Source organism: Neoarius graeffei, chromosome 6 (genome assembly GCF_027579695.1).
Source record: "Neoarius graeffei isolate fNeoGra1 chromosome 6, fNeoGra1.pri, whole genome shotgun sequence".
NCBI lineage: Eukaryota > Metazoa > Chordata > Actinopteri > Siluriformes > Ariidae > Neoarius > Neoarius graeffei.
This window is the reverse complement of record NC_083574.1, coordinates 43,349,245-43,374,558: the sequence shown is the minus strand read 5'-3', so window position 1 is coordinate 43,374,558 and position 25,314 is coordinate 43,349,245. Positions and strand designations below refer to the sequence as shown.

At 42.7% G+C, this 25,314-nt stretch overlaps 1 protein-coding gene and 1 long non-coding RNA gene across 5 annotated transcripts in view; both read right to left on the bottom strand.

Moving 5' to 3' along the window:
- Window positions 1-16,089, bottom strand: part of cracr2aa (calcium release activated channel regulator 2Aa) — a 60,206-nt gene extending 44,117 nt beyond the window's left edge. For 2 of the 4 annotated variants that reach the window (XM_060922912.1, XM_060922913.1), the window contains exons 1-3: window positions 15,873-16,089; window positions 7,568-7,761; window positions 2,848-3,119 (exon numbers count right to left, since the gene is read on the bottom strand). In XM_060922912.1, coding sequence (XP_060778895.1) covers window positions 2,848-3,119; window positions 7,568-7,598 — 303 coding nt within the window. In that variant the 5' untranslated portion in view covers window positions 7,599-7,761; window positions 15,873-16,089. Of the gene's footprint in view, window positions 1-2,847; window positions 3,120-5,692; window positions 5,719-7,567; window positions 7,762-15,872 lie in introns of those variants that run through there. The other 2 variants (XM_060922915.1, XM_060922914.1) reach the window with 2 other exon arrangements.
- Window positions 16,090-19,318: 3,229 nt separating this feature from the next.
- On the bottom strand, window positions 19,319-21,369 carry LOC132887438 (uncharacterized). The gene is made up of 4 exons (XR_009654827.1): window positions 21,131-21,369; window positions 20,384-20,648; window positions 19,886-20,045; window positions 19,319-19,389 (listed from the first exon to the last, which is right to left on the bottom strand). It is a non-coding gene; the product is annotated as an uncharacterized LOC132887438 (long non-coding RNA).
- Window positions 21,370-25,314: the final 3,945 nt, after the last annotated feature.

Below are 25,314 nucleotides of genomic sequence, written 5' to 3'. Positions count from 1 at the left end.
TGCACAGAAGGTCACCATCACCAGCCAATCAGAAACATGATGTGGCACAAATAAACAACATCCATGATCAAGATGCAGAAAAGATGCAGCTGTCTTTCTCAGTGCTTACTTCAAGCAAGGTCTGTCCTTGGAGTTAGTGATTTTAATAAAGTGGTGACTCCAGTTTCTTGTATTTGTATTTTATGTGCTTGTTATGCTTGGACATGAAACCATAGCAACTAAAAATAACGAAGCAGGATACCATAAAAGCACAACATTTAAACACTTCAGGAATGGTAAAATGTTTGAAATGTTCTGGAATGAAATTTAGTGGTAGAAGAGTAAAATGCTTCTCATTCTCATTATCTCTAGCCGCTTTATCCTGTTCTACAGGGTCGCAGGCAAGCTGGAGCCTATCCCAGCTGACTACGGGCGAAAGGCGGGGTACACCCTGGACAAGTCGCCAGGTCATCACAGGGCTGACACAGACACAGACAACCATTCACACTCACATTCACACCTACGGTCAATTTAGAGTCACCAGTTAACCTAACCTGCATGTCTTTGGACTGTGGGGGAAACCGGAGCACCCGGAGGAAACCCATGCGGACACGGGGAGAACATGCAAACTCCGCACAGAAAGGCCCTCGCCAGCCACAGGGCTCGAACCCGGACCTTCTTGCTGTGAGGCGACAGCGCTAACCACTACACCACCGTGTCGCCCGTAAAATGCTTATGTTGATTGAAAAAAAAATATATATATATATATATATATATATATATATCCTATTTATAGATTACTTGAGCCATGATCTCTTAAGTGTATTAAGAGTTACAAATGGTGTATTTCAATGAGGTGGCCATGACTAGTGATCACAGGAAAAAGAACTAAATAAAGCATAAGACTCCTCACAAAATAAAAGAAATTGCATTTAAAGTCAGTAAGCATGCCATTTTTACTTTCAGTAGCTTTGTCAAATATGTCATACCAACTAGCAGGTACGTGTTTAAATTATGATTTATGCCCACATTGAAACCATGTCACTTGGTGAATGTGTTCTGGCAGAATTCTGGTTCTTGATATTTCATGGCTCTTCATGGTCGAATTGGTAGTTTTCAATAATTTTTTTTCTTGCATGGACTTGACTTATAAGCACGGTCCATATATTTTCAATAGGGCTGAAGTCAGGGCTTGTTTGAAGCTTAATGTTAGCCTGCTTTATCCTCCACAACCAGCTCTGATGCGTGTTTGGGTTCATTGTCCTGTTGTAACTCCCAAGTCATGTTCAAGTTTTTGATGGTTTATGCTGAAGAATTCTGAGGTAGTCCTCCTTCTTCATTATTCCATCCACTTTGCAATGAACCAGTTCCACTGGCAGCAAAATAGCCCCAGAGCATGATAATCCTACCACCACCACCACCAGCTGGTACAGTGTCCCTCTGTACGTGGTGGTCATTGTGGCCAAACAACTCAATCTTTGTCTCATCTGACCATACAGCTTTCCTCCAGAAGGCTTTTTCTTTGTCCGTGTGATCAGCTTCAAACTTTAGTTAAGCTTGAAGGTGTCAATTTTGGAGCAGGGGGTTATTTCTTGGATAGCAGCCTCCCCATGGTGATATGAACTGTAGACAGTGATCCATCAGCTTCCAATTCATGGCAGGGCTGTGCCATGGTGGTTCCCAGGTTGTTCCTGACCATCCAAACCAATTTCCTTTCAGCTGAGGGTGACAGTTTGGGTTTTCTTGAAGCAAAGTGGCTTGGCAAAGTGACTACACCTCACTATAACTTGGATACAATTGTTTGAACTGATCTTGGAATTTGCAGTTGTTTAGAAACGGCTCTAAAGAGACATTCCGGAGTTGTGTACATCTGCGATCCTCTTTCTCAGATCTGCACTGAGCTCTTTGGACTTTCCCATTTTACTGTGTTGATCAATCCAATGAGTGCTGTAAACAAACACTTTTTACGAAGGCACAGAAGCAGCTACCAGCTGTAGTCAATCATCATCACTAACAGGAAGTTAAGAGACCTCAGCCTTGGCAAGATAAGGGACATTTTGGAAGTTTCAGCACCTCTGGATTAATAATCTAAGTGAGCGTATGTAAATTTTTGACCCTGTATGTATAATTTTGACCCTGTGTTGATTTTAGAAAACCCAAAGAAAATTAAAACTTGTGCACCAAATGCGTGTGTGATTTTTTTTTTGATTAAAGCTGTATGCTGTACAATCATTCTGCCACAGAAAAAGAACAGTTCAAAAAATTACTGAAAGCCCAAATATTGCCATGACATGTCACTGTATGTAAACTTCTCACACACACACACACACACACACACACACACACACACACACACACAGTTGTGGTCAGAAGTTCTATAGAAGACCATTACGACTTAGGCTAGAAAACAAAGATATAATATTTGTTCTATGATGAAGTTAATTCTCTGAAAAATTCTGGGTATCTTCTTATAAAGTTTTTTGTCATAAAACCAAATCTTTTGGCGGTTTAATAAACTTGAATCGGAAGCAGCCGATTTTACGTTAAAACATTTTGAAAGAAATTTCTTTCAATGTTCAATTATTTATTTGGTAACACAACGGTTTTGCTGGCAGCTTGTTAGCAATCCTTTTGTCACATCACCCACCCTTACACAAATTATTGACATTTCCCCATGCGTCTTTGAAAAGGAGGGACGCACCACAATATCCTAACTTATCCATCTAAATTGTGGGTGTATTACGCTTGTGCGTTGATTGTCCAGCTAAACAATTCCAATTAAATATTATATTGTGGCATATATGGTATTTATTATTAGTAATCCAATTATTCAGCATTGCAGTGCATTTACTCATGGTGAAACCTTACCTGCATGTCCCGTCGAGTAACAAAGCCCTTGTCCTCAGTGTCACAGATCTGAAAGAATTCCTGACTCTTCTCCAGCACAGTGCTACAGTCACTCAGCTCCAGAGGACTTCCACAAACACTGGACTTGCTTTTTGTGTCCTTTCCTCGGAGCCTGGATGCCCGACTCACCTGAGAGTCACAGGTGCTACTGAAAGCTGCCATTGTGTCCTTGTGTGCAATCGGTATACGTCTGTGTGTGAGATCCCCGGTCTCCTTCCTTACATGAATTAGCTCTAGATGGGAGAATTAAAAGAACGCAGAGCTTTAAGTTTAGACCACATCGTGTATCCTTTCAGAAATGGTTGCTGCCCGGCATCTCTTAGCAACCGTCTCCTTAATTAGTCAATGAAGCTGCAGAGATGTGCGGAGGTAGCAAGCCAGAGCAAGAGAGAAAGAGCACTTTTAAAAGCATAAACAGCATGCTTAACATGTTACAGCATAGTTAACAAGTGTGAAAGTGACACGTGATACGCAGTTGCATAGTCAATGTTAGGTATTTCTGGTGTGAGAGTTTGGACAACACAATCTTGAATAAGAAAAGGTAAAATGGTTGCAGAGAAGTCCGGGACTATTATCTGAGTCAAAGCCTAATTGGCATGGCTGGCTGTACAAAAGAGTGGGGGTTACATAATATCTCTTTGTATTTCACTGGCCAGATAGCTGACTAAAATATACAATAAAAATACGAGGCAAGGGTAATGGCTTCTCTAGGTAATTGTAAGCAAGTATTGATTGTGAGATCCTTTCAGAGACTCCACTTATTGACCTTGGTAGATTGGTTAAATATCGCAGAAAATTTGTTTACACTTGTGCGACACTTCATTTCAACATTTACGTGCTCCAAGGGGTTTGAATCTTTGACATGACTGATTCACTTAACATTTATTAGTTCAGTTCAAAAGCGAGTTTTGTAAATGAAAAGTAATTTATATTTAATATATCGTCAAATGTTTGTGGACACCTGAACAGATCACACCCACAGGAGCTTTTTGAACATCCTAGTCCAGATCTAGTCCCTGCTTTACCGTTATAATAACCTCCATAAAGTTCATACATGTCAACCTTTGGTCAATCAAACCTGTATAACCAACCTCCAAAATCCGTATTTCCCTTATAAAATCCATATAAGATGCAAATTAAAATAATTTACCTAAAATGTGAATGATAATTAATAGGGGCGGCACGGTGGTGTAGTGGTTAGCACTGTCGCCTCACAGCAAGAAGGTCCTGGGTTCGAGCCCCGGGGCCGGCGAGGGCCTTTCTGTGTGGAGTTTGCATGTTCTCCCCGTGTCCGCGTGGGTTTCCTCCGGGTGCTCCGGTTTCCCCCACAGTCCAAAGACATGCAGGTTAGGTTAACTGGTGACTCTAAATTGACCGTAGGTGTGAGTGTGAATGGTTGTCTGTGTCTATGTGTCAGCCCTGTGATGACCTGGCGACTTGTCCAGGGTGTACCCCGCCTTTCGCCCGTAGTCAGCTGGGATAGGCTCCAGCTTGCCTGCGACCCTGTAGAAGGATAAAGCGGCTAGAGATAATGAGATGAGATGAGATAATTAATAGGGCTGTAACGATACACCCAACTCATGATTCGATTCGTATCGCGATTTTTGACCCACGATTCGATACGCCCACGATTTTTTTAAAAATGTTTTTTTAAAGTAGTAAATTTGACTTATTAGCATTTACTTACTTACATTAACTATTTAATAACAAATAATTCAGACCACTGCAGAGAATGAGTAATATGTATGCAAAAATGAACAAATGTATATCCAAAGACTGTTTTATTTCTCAAAATAATACTGTTGAGCCAGAAGCTCTGTTTTTTTCGGTTCTGAAAAAGTCATTTTTCCAAATCGTGTAAATCCGTTAAGATTTTTTTGGGGGGTGGCTCTCTCACTGTCTCACTCTCATAGGGCCAATGATTTTCTGTGATCGCGGAAAACAGATGGAAATTACGGAATTTTTATGGTGAAACATTGCTCGCGTGTCAAAATGTAACTGCCGCAGAAGGCTTCCGCCCAAGCAGACATGCCTTCATTGTTGCCAGAGATTGCTAACGTTTTCCACCCCAAAATATATTCAAAACCAGCCAAAAAGCACCTAAACCTGCCCAATCTGGCAACACTGCATGCCTTTCCGGTCAAGTGATTGTGATTGGCTTGTGGCACACCTAGCCAGCCAGTGAGCTGCTTGTTTACAGATTCGCTCCCTGCGTCGCAACCAGAATGGCGACCGCTTAAAAGAAATGAATGCTCTGCCAGTGGCGAGTGTGGACGTTGCGTGACTCGCAGAAGATTGTCGCAGGTCGGCGAAAAAACGACTTACTAATAGATATAAAAAAATAAAAGTAATTTAAGTAAGTTTAAAATGTAATTTAAATAAAAAGTAAAGTATTCAGAAATTGAAGTTTGGAAGCGCCTCTGTTTTTGGGCTGAGGAGAAGTTTGAAAGGGTGTACCGCAATTCTGCCTTCTTGTATCGCGATACGGATCGTGGCTCTGCGTATCGCGATTTCGATTTCGATACGCATATCGTTACAGCCCTAATAATTAACAATGATATATCCCAGTTACTTTTTATTCAATATTAATAACAAACCTTCAGAATGAATACAAAGCTCCAATGTTTGACAAAACACAAAGTGTTATCAGCGTAGTTACGAAGGAAATACTTCGTTGTTTGGAGACAGGTTTCACCGAGCGGCTATTATGCATGAGACTTCATATTAGCCACAAAGTCAGGAAAATCTGTTCGTAAAATTACGTTATAATGACCAAATACAATGAAAAGTATTTTTCCAGTCTCACCTGTGAAAGGTAATCCCATGTGATTTCGTTTGGACGGTAAACCTGTTGGTACAGTTAAACGCAGCACATGAATGAGGCATCTTTATTCTCGGCTACTTTGCCACATCCAATATGGCGGCGAGGATGACGTATGATTCTACGCAGAAGGCGGCGTCTATGTTTATATGTCTATGACTTCCCGGTTGGCGGGATTCTCGCAATGCGGTGTGCGCATGATCAAAAGTGGAACGAAGTCTCGCTACCACAAGATAACGCGCGATTTCATAAGACTCTTTACTGGCTGGCTGTGGTGTACAGTACGTTTGTAAATGTTATGCGCTCTTTTATCATCGTGGGAATTGATTATAGCTCTAAATAAATATTGAAGTTTTTTTTAAAGAATCCGTATAACTTCATTTGTACGCCCGTATACTACGTTTATTGAATCGAATCCGTATAAAATACGGACATTCCGTATAGGCTGACATGTATGAAAGTTTATTGACAGTTATTGAGGTAAACGGAGACGATCAGTGGCGTAAACAAGCATTTTACTTTGACATAGATGGTTGCGTTGTAGAATTACACTGTATAGCCATTTTCTCGTTGCCAGTTATAGTGTTCTAACTCAATGCTGGCCTGATTTCAAACTGTTTCTGTCCCTCGGAACTATTTGGACTGAAAGAGATGGGAAAATAGGGCACAGTTGAGAAGGACTTTTCCTTTAAGTGCAATACAACTGCATGAGAAGGAATTTTTAATTCATACATCAAGAATAGATGAATGAATTGTGCTCTTACTCACCCTTTTACACTGGTGTTTAAAAAAAAATAAACTTTTTCCTTTCATAACTGTGAAAAATGTATATATTTAAGAGGTGGCCCACAGTCAGGAAGTTAATGGTTAACAGAAACTAAACACTATGTGCTGAAGGCTGCATTCTGTGTATTACACGTTATCAAAACCACAAAGAAAAAAACAAAAAAAAGTTATCAAACGCTGAGCAAAATTTGAGTAGATTTATTAGCCTAACCCCCAAAGCACATATTTTTCCAGGTTTTGAAGCTGATCACTCAAAGTGGAAGTGATAAACTCCTGGCAAACAAATTGTTTCTGATTTTTCTACACCGAGGCTGTATGAGTAATGCTGCTTTTAAACGGGCACTTGTGCTGGAACAAGTTGTTCCCGAAAAAAGTTGCCCCGGTGCAACTGCCCACCAAAACACGATTTGTTCCAGAACAATTTGACACTGGTGGACGCAACTTACTCCACTTTATGAAGTGGTGCAACTTGTTCCGGGTGCAACTTATTCCCGCTGCCCATGTAAAAAGCACAGAATACAAAAGTTATCAGTAAGCTGTCGTTCTTTCCACTCTCCATATTCAATTTCATACTCCAGAGAACAAAAAGAACTTAACACAGTACAATACACACACACACACACACACACACACCCTTACGTGCACATACACAAACTTATATTTGGTATTAACGTTCAGTCAAATGCAACACTATGTCCATAATGGCATTTGCTTTAACTAGATCATTCATTCACTATAAAAAAAAGTCAGTCGTAACATAAATGTGTGGTGGACAATAAAACAGCACCACCTTGAACAGATTAAAGCTGAAAGCATTCTGCTGAGCCTGATGTATGAGAAAGCTTTCTTGATGACACAGGCTGTTCGTAAGACCTGTTAGTTGTCCCAGTGCTCACAGTCACTCCAAGAAACTAGAATTTCTGCTTTCCAGGCAGCCTTCACATGTAAAGCGAAATCTCAAATTATTAGAATTCAAATTAAATCCAGTCAAAAAGGATTTAAAATGCAGAAAATGTCCAACTTCTGAAAAATATGTTCATTTATACACTCAATACTTGATTGGTGTTCCTTTACCATGAATTACTGCATCACTGCGGCGTGGCATGGAGACGATCAGCCTGTGGCACTGCTGAGGTGTTACTGAAGCCCAAGTTACTTTGGTAGCGGCCTTCAGCTCGTCTGTATTTTTAGGTCAGGTGTTTCTCATCTTCCTCTTGACAATATCCCACAGATTCTCTCTGGGGTTCAGGTCTGGCCAGCCAACTTGCCTATCAAGCAGAGTAATATCATGGGTCAGCAAACCATTTGGTGGTAGTTTTGGCCCTGTGGGCAGGTGCTAAGACTTGCTGGAAAAAGAAATCAGCATCTCCATAAAGCTTGTCAGTAGATGGAAGCATGAAGGGCTCTAAAATCTCCTGGTAGACAGCTACATTGACTTTCGACTTGATAAAACACAGTGGACCAACACCAGCAGATGACATGGCAGCCCAAATCATCCCATACTGTGGAAATGTCACACTGGACTTCAAAAACCTTGGATTCTGTGCCTCTCCACTCTTCCTACAGACTCTAGGACCCTGATTTCCAAATAAAATGCTAAATTTAATTTAATCTGAAAAGAGGACTTTGGCCCACTGAACCACAGTCCAGTTCTTTCTCTCCTTAGCCCAAGTAAGATGCTTCTGACGGTGTCTCTGGTTCAGGAGTGGCTTGATATTAGGAATGTGACAGTTGTAGCCCCTTTCCTGAAGGCGTGTGTGCATGGTGGCTCTTGATGCACTGACACCAGCCTCAGTCCACTCTTTGTAAAGCTCTCCCAAGTTTTTAAATCGACTTTTCTTGAAAATCCTCTCAAGGCTTTTCCAGCCAGCCTTTTCAGCAATGACCTTCTGTGGCTTACCCTCCTTATAGAGGGTGTCGATGATCGTCTTCTGGACAACTGTCAAGTCAGCAGTCTTCCCCATGATTGTGGTTGTGCGTATTGAACGAGACCGAGATATACATGGTACAGTGGGGCAAAAAAGTATTTAGTCAGCCACCAATTGTGCAAGTTCTCCCACTTAAAAAGATGAGAGAGGCCTGTAATTTTCATCATAGGTACACTTCAACTATGAGAGACAGAATGGGGGGAAAGAATCCAGGAAATCACATTGTAGGATTTTTAATGAATTAATTGGTAAATTCCTCAGTAAAATAAGTATTTGGTCACCTACAAACAAGCAAGATTTCTGGCTCTCACAGACCTGTAACAACTTCTTTAAGAGGCTCCTCTGTCCTCCACTCGTTACCTGTATTAATGGCACCTGTTTGAACTCGTTATCAGTATAAAAGACACCTGTCCACAACCTCAAACAGTCACACTCCAAACTCCACTATGGCCAAGACCAAAGAGCTGTCAAAGGACACCAGAAACAAAATTGTAGACCTGCACCAGGCTGGGAAGACTGAATCTGCAATAGGTAAGCAGCTTGGTGTGAAGAAATCAACTGTGGGAGCAATTATTAGAAAATGGAAGACATACAAGACCACTGATAATCTCCCTCGATCTGGGGCTCCATGCAAGATCTCACCCCGTGGGGTCAAAATGATCACAAGAACGGTGAGCAAAAATCCCAGAACCACACGGGGGGACCTAGTGAATGACCTGCAGAGAGCTGGGACCAAAGTAACAAAGGCTACCATCAGTAACACACTACGCCGCCAGGGACTCAAATCCTGCAGTGCCAGACGTGTCCCCCTGCTTAAGCCAGCACATGTCCAGGCCCGTCTGAAGTTTGCTAGAGAGCATTTGGATGATCCAGAAGAGGACTGGGAGAATGTCATATGGTCAGATGAAACCAAAATAGAACTTTTTGGTAAAAAAACTCAACTTGTCGTGTTTGGAGGAGAAAGAATGCTGAGTTGCATCCAAAGAACACCATACCTACTGTGAAGCATGGGGGTGGAAACATCATGCTTTGGGGCTGTTTTTCTGCAAAGGGACCAGGACGACTGATCCGTGTAAAGGAAAGAATGAATGGGGCCATGTATCGTGAGGTTTTGAGTGAAAACCTCCTTCCATCAGCAAGGGCATTGAAGATGAAACGTGGCTGGGTCTTTCAGCATGACAATGATCCCAAACACACCACCCGGGCAACGAAGGAGTGGCTTCGTAAGAAGCATTTCAAGGTCCTGGAGTGGCCTAGCCAGTCTCCAGCTCTCAACCCCATAGAAAATCTTTGGAGGGAGTTGAAAGTCCGTGTTGCCCAGCGACAGCCCCAAAACATCACTGCTCTAGCACTAGAATGCCGCTTTTCCACTACAAACGCGGCTGAGTCGGGCTGAGCCGTGCTGAGTCGAGTTGAGCGGGGCTGTTGGAGTTGCATTTCGACTACAACCGCGCTGAACCGTGCTGGCTGGAAGTGGGTGGACACATTGGGTGGAGTTAGCGAAAGTGGGTGGACGTCAGGTGATGTCGTTAAGCAGCGCAAACGGTGACATCAGTGAGCTTTTAAGCGGTAGTCTCACAACCCGGATAGTAAACAATAAACGTGGAGGACATGGAGTCGTTAGTGTTGCTGGTCTTGGTGCTGTGGCTTGTTGTCACCGACAACGCGGACAGATACTGGCAAGAGCGTATAGATGAGGCGAGGTGCATAAGGCTTCAGAAATTCTCGTAATTCGTAATTATTCTCCTTCCAGGTTTGCGGTGTTTACAGATCCCAGCGCGCTCACGGGGCGTGTGTGGGCATGTGAGGACACTCCTCCTCACCAATCAGTGCACAGGGGAGTGTCTGCTCACGCCCCCAGCCTCACTCGGCACGGTTTGGCTCGCTTCAGCCCCACTACAAAACGGTGTGAGTTTTAGGGGCTAAGCAGGGCTGAAGCGAGCTGAGTCGTGCTGGTTTTTGGTAGTCGAAACGCGAGCCGTGTCGGGCTGAAGTGAGCTGAAAAAGGGTAGTGGAAAAGGGCCAGAAGTCCCAGAGAGGGGCCATTTGGCCTTTTTACCTAGAAAACCCACAAGAGGGCCAATTGGCCCCAAGTCCTCCCTGTAGACATTCATTTTGTTATGGAAATGTGGCTGTTAGTTACCTTACAGCTTAGAAATGAAATCTTACAATGCCTGTTGAATGTTGAATCTCTGCATCTTCGTTCCTTGGAGAGGAGCTTCTTTCACCACAAAATTCTTGAGGGAACTGAAGCGATAGTCCATGTGCACTGAGGTATTTATCCATCAAACAATTGTCTGGTTGCAGTCACATGAGTCGTTATGGTCACATGGGACATTCACATGTTCACATTTTAGAATAGAATGTGTTTTTATTCCTCATTCTCACATTCACACAGAAGTAGCCAACATGACTTCACCACTGAAGTGTGAAGTGTGTGAAATGTGACCCCCTCACCCCACACACTGCCACTAACAGCCTCATTACCATAACAAAATGAGTGATTAGTTTATTGGGGAAAAGCGGTCGGGCCAAATGGCCCCTATGTGGGTCTTCTAGGTAGACAGAAAAATGCTGGGACTGCTAGTGCTAGAGGAGATCTGCATGGAGGAATGGGCCAAAATACCAGCAACAGTGTGTGAAAACCTTGTGAAGACTTACAGAAAACGTTTGACCTCTGTCATTACCAACAAAGGGTATATAACAAAGTATTGAGATGAACTTTTGTTATTGACCAAATACTTATTTTCCACCATAATTTGCAAATAAATTCTTTAAAAATCAGACAGACAATGTGATTTTCTGGATTTTTTTTTCTCATTTTGTCTCTCAGTTGAGGTATACCTATGATGAAAATTACAGGCCTCTCTCATCTTTTTAAGTGGGAGAACTTGCACAATTGGTGACTGACTAAATACTTTTTTGCCCCACTGTATTTGTACTGTTTAACTCAAACTCGAAATGAAATACTCATATGAGATTTTTTTTGCCACTGTAGGCCATAATCATCAAAATTAAAAGAGGAAAATGTTTGAAACATGTTAGTTTATGTGTAATGAGTCTAGAATATATTAAATGTTCACCTTCTTCAATAACTGATGGAAAACACTGAACTTTTTCCATGGTCTTCTAATCATTTGAGATTCACTTGTGTGTGTAAGTTTGACAATGTTTACATGCAATTCATAATAAACACGAAATTCAACAATGCTTAAAGAGATTGTTCACCACTAGCTGACGTGTTCTTGGTGCTGCTTTCTGGATACGTAATCAATCAGTAAATCAGTAGCTTCAGTAAACATTTTATCCTGGTCAAGGCAGAAACACCAGGCACAAGGGAGGGCAAAGACCCTGGATGGGAGGGCAAACCATGCACACAAACATTCAGGCACTCATTAACACCTGGGGCAATTTCGTGTAGCCAGTCCATTTACTGGCATGTCTTTGACAGTGGTGGAAACTGGAGAACCCTGAGGAAATGTCATACAGACTCATGGCTCAGGTTTGAGCTGAAGACTCTGGAGCTGTGGGGCAGCAACACTACACTACCATGCCGCCCTGGGTGCATGAGGGCAACAAAAAAGGAAACATTATAAAAAGTCCTCCAACATCAACCAAATGAATCGTTCAAAACTTACTGCATTAGTGTGTAGCTTCTTTAGACAAAAGTGGCCAGACAGTTGCATGAGTCACAAAAATCTTGTCCAAAAAACAAACTTAATACCAGGATCAGACTACACATATTCAGCCTGATTTTGACACGATTTTGTCATGACAAAGAAATTTCCACCATCAGGCCCAAATATGAACATTGGGAACTTGTCGTGTGACAGCAATGTAGCGTCTGGGGTGCCTCATGACACCCTGGCAAAATGTCTAGCATGTCAGAATTTTCTTGCCCAGTTTGACAACTCCGACATCATGTTCCTTCATAGCCAATTTCTTGATCCTCCTCCTCCCCGAAGGAACGATGATTGGTCGGGATCAAACTTGTGTTTCGAGTCTCCTGACCAAGACACAGCAAGATTTTATGGCACTACAGTTGCTTAATCTGATAAGATGAGCATTATGAAAGACAAATATAGTGTAGTCTGATGACAGGGCAGCAAAGTGGTGCCGTAGTTAGCACTGTTGCCTCGCAGGTTCAAACCTCATGGCCGACGGGGGCCTTTCTGTGCAGAGTTTGCATGTTCTCCCCATGTCTGCGTGGGTTTCCTCCGGGTGCTCCGGTTTCCCCCACAGTCCAAAGATATGCGGTTAGGTTAATATGGGACGGCCTTGGGCTGAAGTGCCCTTGAGTAAGGTACCGAACCCCTGACTGCTCCCCGGGCGCTGTTAGCATGGCTGCCCACTGCTCTGGGTGTGTGTGTGCTCATTGCTCACGTGGGTGCACGTGTGTTCACTGCTTCAGATGGGTTAAATGCAGAGAGGAAATTTCACAAGTGTGTGATGAATAAAGTTGTGCTTTCTTTCTTTTTCTTCTTATATCGTGACTCGTATTGGCAACTAATTGCAATTAAATATTATACTTAATCGGCGTATCCGGTTTTTATCCATGTTGAATTTAGTTCGTTTGGTCCACAGCAGGCGTCACTTATCTTCATGAGACTTGTGCGAGACTTTGAAACGTGAAGTGTCAGCGCCGCCATTTTGAAAACTGTTTCCCAAATAAAATCTCATCTCATCTCATTATCTCTATCCGCTTTATCCTGTTCTACAGGGTCGCAGGCAAGCTGGAGCCTATCCCAGCTGACTACGAGCGAAAGGCGGGGTACACCCTGGACAAGTCGCCAGGTCATCACAGGGCTGACACATAGACACAGACAACCATTCACACTCACACCTACGGTCAATTTAGAGTCACCAGTTAACCTAACCTGCATGTCTTTGGACTGTGGGGGAAACCGGAGCACCCGGAGGAAACCCACGCGGACAACATGCAAAGTCCACACAGAAAGGCCCTCGCCGGCCCCGGGGCTCGAACCCAGGACCTTCTTGCTGTGAGGCGACAGCGCTAACCACTACGCCACCGTGCCGCCCCCAAATAAAATATTGCACAAAAACGAGTTTAAATGACGATTACTGCCTACTTTTTCAAACTTTCCTGATTGCTATCAAAACAAACAAAACTTCCGGTTTGATTACAATCAACATTCGAAAGAGGGCGCGCGCGTCTTTTGACAACGTTGGCAGATGTCAGTCACTTTGATTTGATTTCCGCTGTATGTTTTACTTCCATCCTACAACGTCTCATACAGGTCTCAACGAATCTCGTTTACGGCCATTGCTTTGACATATGGACTGATATGTTACAGATCATATTTCAAACACTCATAACTTGCTATAGCAGCAACAAAAGAGCTGTCAAAAATGCATTCCGGTATTTAATAAAATGAGAAAGAATTCTGATGACAAAAAAAAAAATTTGCCTTCAGTTCTCCTTTAATATAGATAGAAACATCTTATGGCATAATAATTTGGCATGTTACAAAAAAATAAAGAAAAAATTAAAGTCTTTGCCTCCAATTTACGAGTCCGAACGCAGTTAATATACAAGTCCAAGTCATCAGTGCCCAAGTCCAAGTCGAGCCATGGGTGGGACTCAAGTCTGAGTCCTGGATTCGAGAACGACAAGCCTGGATGAAACACTGGTAAGATCATTGGATTAAACAGAGTTATCTTGAAACAGATGCAAATTCATCTGATACAATTTAGTCACTAGGCCAAAATCAGAGGGGCTTGAGCATAACTCTGGAATAAACACCTCTGTGTGTGCTTTAATTCTATAGTAGAATTGAATTCTCATCTCATCTCATTATCTCTAGCCGTTTTATCCTGTTCTACAGGGTCACGGGCAAGCTGGAGCCTATCCCAGCTGACTACGGGCGAAAGGCGGGGTACACCCTGGACAAGTCGCCAGGTCATCACAGGGCCGACACATAGACACAGACAACCATTCACACTCACATTCACACCTACGGTCAATTTAGAGTCACCAGTTAACCTAACCTGCATGTCTTTGGACTGTAGGGGAAACCAGAGCACCCGGAGGAAACCCATGCGGACACGGGGAGAACATGCAAACTCCACACAGAAAGGCCCTCGCTGGCCACGGGGCTCGAACCCAGGACCTTCTTGCTGTGAGGCGACAGCACTAACCACTACACCACCATGCCACCCAGAATTTAATTCTCTTCTCATCTCATCTCATTATCTGTAGCCGCTTTATCCTTCTACAGGGTCGCAGGCAAGCTGGAGTCTATCCCAGCTGACTACGGGCGAAAGGCGGGGTACACCCTGGACAAGTCACCAGGTCATCACAGGGCTGACACATAGACACAGACAACCATTCACACTCACATTCACACCTACGCTCAATTTAGAGTCACCAGTTAACCTAACCTGCATGTCTTTGGACTGTGGGGGAAACCGGAGCACCCGGAGGAAACCCACGCGGACACGGGGAGAACATGCAAACTCCGCACAGAAAGGCCCTCGCCGGCCCCGGGGCTCGAACCCAGAACCTTCTTGCTGTGAGGCGACAGCGCTAACCACTACACCACCATGCCGCAGAATTTAATTCTATTGTTTCAAAAAAAAAAAGTTTCACAAACCTTTTGTTTTGTTAAGAGCACATCTCGAAATCCATTTGTTTGTGTTCTTGTGTCAACACCATGGTTTACTGGATGAATGTGGTGTTTAAACCATGAGCAATTTGTTGGACTTTTAATTCATTCAGAACCTCTTGGGTCTATTCTTTCCAGATGTCTTGTCTTTGTTGGTTTTGTTTACCTACAAAACCTGTGTGTGTGTGTAAATGTGTATCACTGCACAAACACAACCAACACACACATGCGACTAAAAAGTAGGTCATTTATTTATACTCCAGAAGAACAGCAAACAAAGAAAAAAAAAAGTTATTTCCTTCAAGTGCCTGAGTCCTGGTGAACCTTTTGTTTTCTTTGTATCATCGTTTCCATTTGACAAAACGTGCCTGGCCACTTTTGAACAAACGCCCACAAACACAGGCGAGTTAAAAACAGACTACTGAGAAAGTCTGGATTAAAAGAGAAAGAATATGCAACTTTAGAAAGCTTATGTTGTGACAATTCACTTTCAGAAGAACAAATAAAGAAAAGCTCACATTTCCTTCTCTTCTCTTCGGTAGAATCATTCCATCACAAACACTATCAGAGGCTGAATCCCAAATTACTCCTTACTAGCCACATAGTGGTCTACATAGGGTGTAAAATTCAGTCCTTCCTCACCGGTGTAGTGCACCTATGTAGGGCGTATAGAGTGATTTGGGATACAGCCACAGCCCTGTGTCTGTTTGGCGATAGGGACGCACTTTCATACTTCCTGTTGAACCTAAGGATAATATGACTAAATTGTCCGGGACTACGGACAGGTATTAAAGTCAGTAAAATTATTAAAATAAATGAACTTACCTTATGTTACTTCCCGTGTTTAAGTGTCATTAACGCGCTCATCTTCCTGAGGAAAAAGTTCCGCTCCAGTAACACCTGTCCAGTTCACGCCTTAGCAAACAAGTATAAAAAAAAAAACTTTTCAAAGATTAAAGTAATGATACATAGCCAAATAAAAACTTATTATTGGTGGTGTTTTATTTCATTTTCATCGTGTTTGGCCCAAACCGTTCACTTTTCTCTCTCTAAACGCTTTGTTTGTATTTTGCTATCTGCCTGAGGAAGGAGGAGCTCAGGTCGAGCTTGAATCGTCCGTTGCTGTGGCAACTAAGTAGCGAAACGAGCGAGGAAGAAGTGGTAGCAGTAATAACAGTGAGTCCCCGCAGGGTTTTGCGGGCCTTTTTTGTGATTGTTGCGGTGTTTTTTAGGTTTTTGTTGCGATTACATTGCGGGAGGAAGTGAAAGTTGCGAGAAATTGTTGCGATTTTCTCTTTTTGTGATTAAAATTGAGTGATATGTCTCATCTCATCTCATCTCATCTCATTATCTGTAGCCGCTTTATCCTGTTCTACAGGGTCGCAGGCAAGCTGGAGCCTATCCCAGCTGACTACGGGCGAAAGGCGGGGTACACCCTGGACAAGTCGCCAGGTCATCACAGGGCTGACACATAGACACAGACAACCATTCACACTCACATTCACACCTACGGTCAATTTAGAGTCACCAGTTAACCTAACCTGCATGTCTTTGGACTGTGGGGGAAACCGGAGCACCCGGAGGAAACCCACGCGGACACGGGGAGAACATGCAAACTCCACACAGAAAGGCCCTCGCCGGCCACGGGGCTCGAACCCAGGACCTTCTTGCTGTGAGGCGACAGCGCTAACCACTACACCACCGTGCCGCCGAGTGATATGTTAAATATTAAATTATTACTGAAAAACTATTGATTAAAAAAACAAAGACACTGAGAAATGGTCCTATAAACAACTTTACCAATATAAAAGATTACCAGGACTACAAAAATGCAGAAAAATAGGCTTTACTTATCCAAATGGTTCAAAAGTTAAAGTGCAGAGAACCTCACAGCACAACATGAAGTTACCTTAAAACTTGCTGAATTCGTGCTGAGTTTATCTCAAGAAGAAAAGAAATATATCACAATGGAAAAATAACTTCGTTCCGCCCGAATAAGTTCCAAATCTGTGCTCAAATCAGAATTTAAGGGAGTTGTACTCAATAACGTACAATATGACTCGGGTAGTCAATGACATGGACAGGCTTTAATTTTCAAACAAATTTTGCATACACTGTACACACACAATCTTGCCTACAAATACCCGGGGGAAATGATGGGAAAATTGTCATATGGGCGGCACGGTGGTGTAGTGGTTAGCGCTGTCGCCTCACAGCAAGAAGGTCCTGGGTTCGAGCCCCGGGGCCGGCAAGGGCCTTTCTGTGTGGAGTTTGCATGTTCTCCCCGTGTCCGCGTGGGTGTGCTCCGGTTTCCCCCACAGTCCAAAGACATGCAGGTTAGGTTAACTGGTGACTCTAAAGTGACCGTAGGTGTGAATGTGAGTGTGAATGGGTGTCTGTGTCTATGTGTCAGCCCTGTGATGACCTGGCGACTTGTCCAGGGTGTACCCCGCCTTTCGCCCGTAGTCAGCTGGGATAGGCTCCAGCTTGCCTGCGACCCTGTAGAAGGATAAAGCGGCTAGAGAGAATGAGAATGAGAAATTGTCATTATTGAAGATGCCACGCCTAAGCCAAAATCAACGTGAACAGGCCATCGGGATGTTGCGTGCCGGAAGTACACAGACAGAGGTCGCCCGGCACTTCGGTGTTCATCATTCGACCATTTCCCGTTTGAGTCAGCGTTACAGACAGACAGGGAGCACCAGGGATCGTCCACGCCCTGGTCAGCCTCGAGTCACGATGCCAGTTCAGGATCAGCACATCAGGCTAGCTCACCTCCGTGACAGATTCCTGACACCCTCAGTCACTGCTGCTGAGACCCCTGGACGACACAGACCCAGAATCTCCAGCATGACGGTCCGAACATGGACCAACTGTCACTTTGAATTTTTTTATTGTGAATTAATTCTTGAGTTTGACAATAAATGTCCTTTATGGATGTTTCAAGATGTGTGTGCATTACATACAATATCATAAATTTCGAATATATGCAGGGATCTAAAGTGATATCGTGTTGAATTCCATTGTGCGTTTTTAAAGTTACTTAGTATATAATATAAATGCCTCAGCTTTCATGTAAGAAAAAAAAAACTATTAATACTAGTACTGTGTGCAGGCAGTCTCTCCTGAAGACTAAATTAAACAATAATTATAAACTAATAAAATAAATGGCTCAGGCTTCATAGAAGAAAAAAACAATTTGAACAGAATCTCACAGTATGATGCTGAAGCTGCCTAAACAATGGAAAATAAAATACCATTTTGGCCAAAATGTTGGCATCCATTAATTTCTTGTATTAAGTAAAAAAAATAATGTAAAGTGCGCACAGTCCTTCACTGTAAACATACACTTTCAGTAACAGAATTTAAGCCTATATAAACACTGACTCACACATCATGCAATGTTGCCAGATACTGCTGACGTTTTCCAGCCCAACATATGTTAAAAACCCGCCAAAATGCACTTAAAACAGCCCAATCTAGCAACACTCCCACATGCTGCTTCTCTTGAACGTATACACGGAAGTAAGGTGGAAGGTACCCAGATAGCAAAAGGGCGTTGATTCGACGGGGAATCATCGGCATGTTCTTCGACCATACGCCGTCGAATCATCGTGGATCACCGGCGTTGATTCAACACCGCTTTGCTCATACAAGTTTGCGTTGAAACGACGTTGAAAAGTGGATGGTGGCCGACAGAGAACAGACCCCCTTTCACCCTTTATTCAACTACGGATTTCAGTCGATTTATAATTTAATTTTCAGCGATGATTCATCCAACTTTACTTCCTGTTTTATGTACAACAGGAAGGCTACAAATTAAGCAAAACAGGCTAAATTAAACTAGCTAACAATAAAGCATCGGGGCTCTTGCCTAGGATGAACACACACATGCATACTTCAACCATGAAAGTGAAACTTAATTTAGATCAATGTGCGTAGGCTACGTCCTGTTTTATGTACAACAGGATATAAAAATGCATGCAACAATGCAACTCTCCTAATGTTTGTCAAGCTATCCAATGAGGCATAACTTTTAACATTTATAAGGAACAGAACACACTTGAACAAGTTCTTAGAAATGATTTATTTATAATTTATAATTGTGGCCTATTCCTCCTGCGGCGCAGACACCTGTACATGGAAACAGAAAAACATAACCAAAATTAATTTGATGCAGCATTGATAAAGAAAGTCAGCAGTAGGCTATGGGTTTCCAAATGCCACCCTACCTCACGTCTCCTCATCTCTCCCTCTCTCTCTGGCGCATACTTAAGCCACTTCTTGATTGCGTCACTAAAAGTAGCGTGTGTGCTCCCTGGCAGCTGCTTTTGTAGAGCATCTGAAAGAAAAAGAACAAAACAACATTGAGACTTTGCATGGTGATAATTGTTAAAGTTTGAGTTGTTAAGACTATGCACGTCACACTCTAGTGGTAGGTGGCAAGTAATGGTACTAGTACAGAAAATATATGTAAAAATCAGAAACCATAGATGTGAATCTTGTGACAATTTAAACGGGATTAAAAAAAAAAAACATTTTAATTTCACCATTGACACAAAGCGGAAATAGAAATGCCACTACCGGACCGTTCGTCACTCAGTCAGCCTCCCTGGACTTGCCTGCACACCTGCTTTTTCTGAGTAAGGCGCCTGGTGAGTTTCTTAATCCTTTTTAATCCTTTGCATCTTTCACAATATGTTTGTCGTTGTCGTTATAATCGTAATGTTACAGTTAGTGAAGGAGTTATCAAAGAATGTTTAGAAGTAGTGTGCAAGTACTTGCGACAGCTTACTATTTTACCCTCTTTTACAGCTTTGTGCACATGCATAACCTACCAAACAGGACATCATGGATCTTGGTGTCCTTAAACGCAGTTTTTTCCCCCTTTCCAGCCCAGTTAAATTGACTGGCCAAGCTGTTGACCAGGAGGCTACGCAGCATCTGCCTCACTGTGACCCCTACGTCGGTTCCTCCACAAAGGGCTAAGGTAGACACCTGATAGAATAAAATGTAGCATGAAGACAATAATGAGACAATAATGAGGCTACACAAAAGAACAGGTCAGCTCAAAACAACATGTGACCTAGGCCTACATGCTCGATTTAAACGCTAAGTTTTCACACCAACGCTAAGTTTTCACTCCAACAAGACAACTACTTCGACTCGTTTTTCGATTGAATAATGCATCTGCATTGTTGTTGTTTCAAATGGATACTAGTTGAGGGAAATTTCTCCAACGCGTGATATGACTGAAGTTCATCATAACTTCTTAAACTGCTTGAAATTGTATTCGAAATTCCATTTATTAATAGTGACTGAATAATGGTACGTACCAGATGTCCAGGGATGAATGAAAATGTAGCGTGGTCCAGTGTTTTTCTCAATGTTGTTTCAATGGTCCAAGCGTAACAGCAGGCCGATCCACAAGAGAGTCGCGATCCAACCGAGTGGTGTGGGAGTTTCACGTGCACCCAGGTATATAACGAAAATGACGTCATCCAGTAAACAGCAGTGGTAATCGCACTGCATTATGGGACAGCGTGGGACATCCAACGACATATCGCTACGTATACGTACTGGCCCTTTTTTATATCATGCCTCGAAATGAAAGTCAATACAACAGAGATGAGAGACACCGGGTATGAAAGTAACACCAGGATAAGTTGTAACACCACCATTCCCACCAGTTAGGTATAAGATGCAGGTTTTGTAACACTTTCAATCTTCTTAGAATTAATTTATGATCATCTTGGAAATGTTAAGTTATTTGCAAAAAAACTTTCAAAGATAGAAGGTCAAATCCATTGCTGAGTTAAAAAAGTAAACTGGTTTTTGTTCTTTTTTTTATCATTTACTTATCATTATCACTTATATCATTTACTCGTATCTATGTGTAAGCAGGATAAGACAAACAGTGGCAATTTCAGGCCCGTAGCCAGCATTGTGGAGGGGGGGGATCTTTTTTCCCCAAAGGTGGACTTCATCTGGCCCCCTACTCCCCAAATACACGAGCACACTTCAAATCTTCTAATTTAGACATTTAAAAAAATGTTCTACAACACTCTAGCCTAGTGACTTACCAGTAACAAAATAGACTTGAAGTATTCAGATCCGCTCTGCATAAAGCAGCTAAATCCTCTCTCTGTCTCCTGGCAGAAAGCTCCTTGGTTTGCTTGTGTCTCAATCACAGCTGGTATTCTGTAGAAAGACTTCTTTTCACCTTTCCCATCAGCTTTGTTAGAACCCTAACACAGCACAAAAGTTTACCATTGTAGGTTTATGATGAACCAAGTGCCTCGTGGGTTCACATACCGCGCGCTGCCGTTATTTCCCCCAAATCACAAGTTTGTTGGTCTTCCAATGTGGCGCAGGGTTTGTTTACTTCCGGTTTCGGGTGACGTCAGTGAAAGGGGTCTAATGGGGGCATTACCGCCACCCACTGGATTGGGGTGTAAAGCAGTCTGAACAAAACGTGTAAACATAAACATAGGAGAGGCGGCACGGTGGTGTAGTGGTTAGCGCTGTCGCCTCACAGCAAGAAGGTCCTGGGTTCGAGGGCCGGCGAGGGCCTTTCTGTGTGGAGTTTGCATGTTGTCCGCGTGGGTTTCCTCCGGGTGCTCCGGTTTCCCCCAAAGTCCAGAGTCACCAGGTTAGGTTAACTGGTGACTCTAAATTGAGCGTAGGTGTGAATGTGAGTGTGAATGGTTGTCTGTGTCTATGTGTCAGCCCTGTGATGACCTGGCGACTTGTCCAGGGTGTACCCCGCCTTTCGCCCATAGTCAGCTGGGATAGGCTCCAGCTTGCCTGCGACCCTGTAGAACAGGATAAAGCGGCTAGAGATGATGAGATAAACATAGGAGAAATGAACCCGTTTTTCTAACTCGTCCTCACTTAGTCTACTTTTCTTTTTTGATTAGTCTGAATTTGATATTGTAAATTTAAATGTGAATCAATGTATATTCATCGGACATGAACAAATGAATAAATCTTGAGTAATCTTGAGGGGCGTGTGTGTCTGGGGGGGGAATCGAACGAACCCTCCGATCCCCCCTGGCTACGGGCCAGTATTTATATTCTGAACAATTAGTTGCTCATCCTACCAATGTTGAAAACTGGCCGGCAAAAGTGACAATGGTTCAACATCGTATATTCGACCTTCTCTGACGGTCGACAGATCAACCTTTACCCACGGTGATTCAACAGTGATAAATCGACCTTCTCCGACGGCGGAGAAATCGACGTTTCACGGCGCCGTTTCAGCGTTGATTTTCTGACTTACAACGGAAACCGACCATTCTGACCAAGAATCGGCGCCGTTTCAACGTCCCTCTGCTATCTGGGTAGTTTGTCGACGTCACCTCAAGACGACGCCAACGATTGGTCAAATTTGCGGGAAAGTTGCGGTGATTGGATATAATTGCAACACCGCCCTGAATTCACGGGGATTGGTTGAATTTGCGTTGAAGTTGCAAGTCGCAACATCTTGGAGGGTCTGAATAATAATAATAATAATAATAATATAGGTAATCATATGGGGCCGAGTAAAATTAAGGATTAATTTTACGAGGAACCCTTCGATGACTTGTTTATAATATACAGGGCCAAATTCATACTTCGGAAGCCATTCAAGTTCACAACATTTTGTCATTAAGGTTTTCCGACCCAATCAGGGCGCAGGACTATCTTGCACGTTTGAATCAGTTTCTAAAGCATTCCTTGTTTTCGCAAATCTCTCGCTTTTTCATGATTCTTGAAAAGTAACATCTTTCAGGATTGATCCCGGATATTTCTCTTGTCTCAGATGCCGATCCAATGCTGCCTGCATTACTTTAAGAGAGTCTGGTTCGTAGTTTTCCCCATTTTCTTTCCTCACTTCTGCATAAAACTGCGATAGCACCTTGTCTAACTCACAGCACCCATACGCCACTAGAGAGTCGTTTATTTGTCTTTATTAAACACAGAAAGCCAAAAATTCATACTTTTTTTGGTATTTTCATTTTCGCTTGCAGCTTTCAATTGGTTTATCATTTCTTCGTCAAATATAGCGAAACGCGGCATTGCTGAGTCAGCCATTTTGTTGACAAAATTTGCTAATTTTTGTAACCGTAACCAAGCAACGAACTAGCCAATAGCATTTCAGAAATACAGCCCCGTGTTAAGGAAAAAAAGCCCTCCTTGATTGACCAATCAGAATTGAGTAATTTGGCCCTATGTATTATTATTTCATCTCATACACCCTGGACAAGTCGCCAGGTCATCACAGGGCTGACACATAGACACAGACAACCATTCACACTCACATTCACACCTACGGTCAATTTAGAGTCACCAGTTAACCTAACCTGCATGTCTTTGGACTGTGGGGGAAACCGGAGCACCCGGAGGAAACCCACACGGACACAGGGAGAACATGCAAACTCCGCACAGAAAGGCCCTTGCCGGCCACGGGGCTTGAACCCGGACCTTCTTGCTGTGAGGCGACAGCGCTAACCACTACACCACCGTGCTGCCCCATGTATTATTATTATTATTATTATTATTATAAAGTTCAATTTATGAACTGAAGGAATTTCACTGCTTCCACTACAGACCTTTTTTTTCCCTCTCTCTCTCATGTGGTGTAAAATTTTGGCTTGAAATTCACAAATGAATAAAACAAAAAGTCTCGTCATGTTTCCAGATTCTACTTCAAGAGCCGATATCACATTTGATACAATCTTACAAGGCAAAAACAATGAACTCTCTAGTAATGTCTGGCTAATTTGTTTATGCACAAGAATAGAATCCTTCAAATTTGTTTCTTTCTTGAACGAATGTAAATTATTATACTTAAGATCCTTAAAGTGCATATTCTGGACCAATTTCATGTTTTTTTTATATGAAAGAATGTCCCTTTACACACTCATCCAGAAGGGTAATTTTGCACAAGGCCATCTGTCTACAGCAGAAAAAATAAAATAAAACGCGTCTGGAAAAATCCCAAGGGAGTCTGGAGCCAGATTCGTGATGTTACCTGCGGAAGCGCCAGCAGGCTGCATGAGCTTTGCAGGGTTTTAGTGCACAGCCTGTGTAGACCAAGCGCTCCCATTTCTCTCTCATTGTCCGGTCTTTTGGGAAACGATGAGTACTAATCCCATCATGATTGGTGTTGCTACACCCTCCTACGATACATCTGTTAACCATTTTAATAATTACGTGATAACGTTTAAGAAATTTGCAGAAAACCACCAGGTCGTTTTCTCATAAACAAACCAGTGCTGATGTAGGATTCAGAAGGAGGCATCCCGCATGCGACGTCACGAAAATCAATGTTTCCTGGGAAATCCAAATGCCGAGTTTTTTCAGAGGCGGACAAATTCGCCTCAAATGGCTTGATTTCAACTGAATTTTTCTGGTATTGCATAAGGTAAAAAAAATTGCAGAGAATGCAGAATGTTACAGATATTTGACCAAAGTTTAATATAAAATAGGAGAATTACATTGATCTTGCTCCTGAATTTACCCGTGATATGCACTTGAAAATTTGTAAAGGAGCAAAAGCAGAAAGATTGTATGATATTTTAAAACATTTCCCCACTGCATTAGATAACTGAGATAAAACTGTGTTTCCTCTTTGATGTTTGTTTGTTTTAATTATTAGTTTTCTTGCTTGTTTACTTGTTTTCCTTTTTTTTCCTTTCTATCCATGAGCATCTTTAACTACAGCACACACTCTGAGAAGCCCGTTTCCACCACTAGAAAAAAAATGACTTCACATAAAGAACATATCTTTCCTCAAACTGGGCTCTCACAGAAGCTCCTCACCGACTTCTACCAGTGCACCATACAAAGTGTTCTGAGCTATGGGTGCATAGTGTGGTTCTCCAGCTGCACCTCAGAAAAGAGGAAAGATCTGCAGCGGATCATCAGGACTGCATCTAAAATCATTGGTACCCCTCTCCAATCCCTGGAACAGATCTACTCTGCCAGGCTGAGAAACAGAGCCACAAAGATGAGGACTGACTACACTCACCCCGGACAATGTCTTTTCAACACCCTTCCCTCTGGCAGGCTTAGGGTCATAAAGTCACAAACAGCAAGACACCAAAATAGCTTCTTCCCCAGGGCTGTAAAAGCTCTGCTGGAGGCCTGATCCGGACTTGGACTCACACTCTGCACCTTACTGTGTTTGGCTACATTGAATAATTATATACAGCAATTTATACTGCTGCTTATATGCCATTATGCTGCTTTTAAAAGGTTGTATGTGTGTGTATCATTTTTA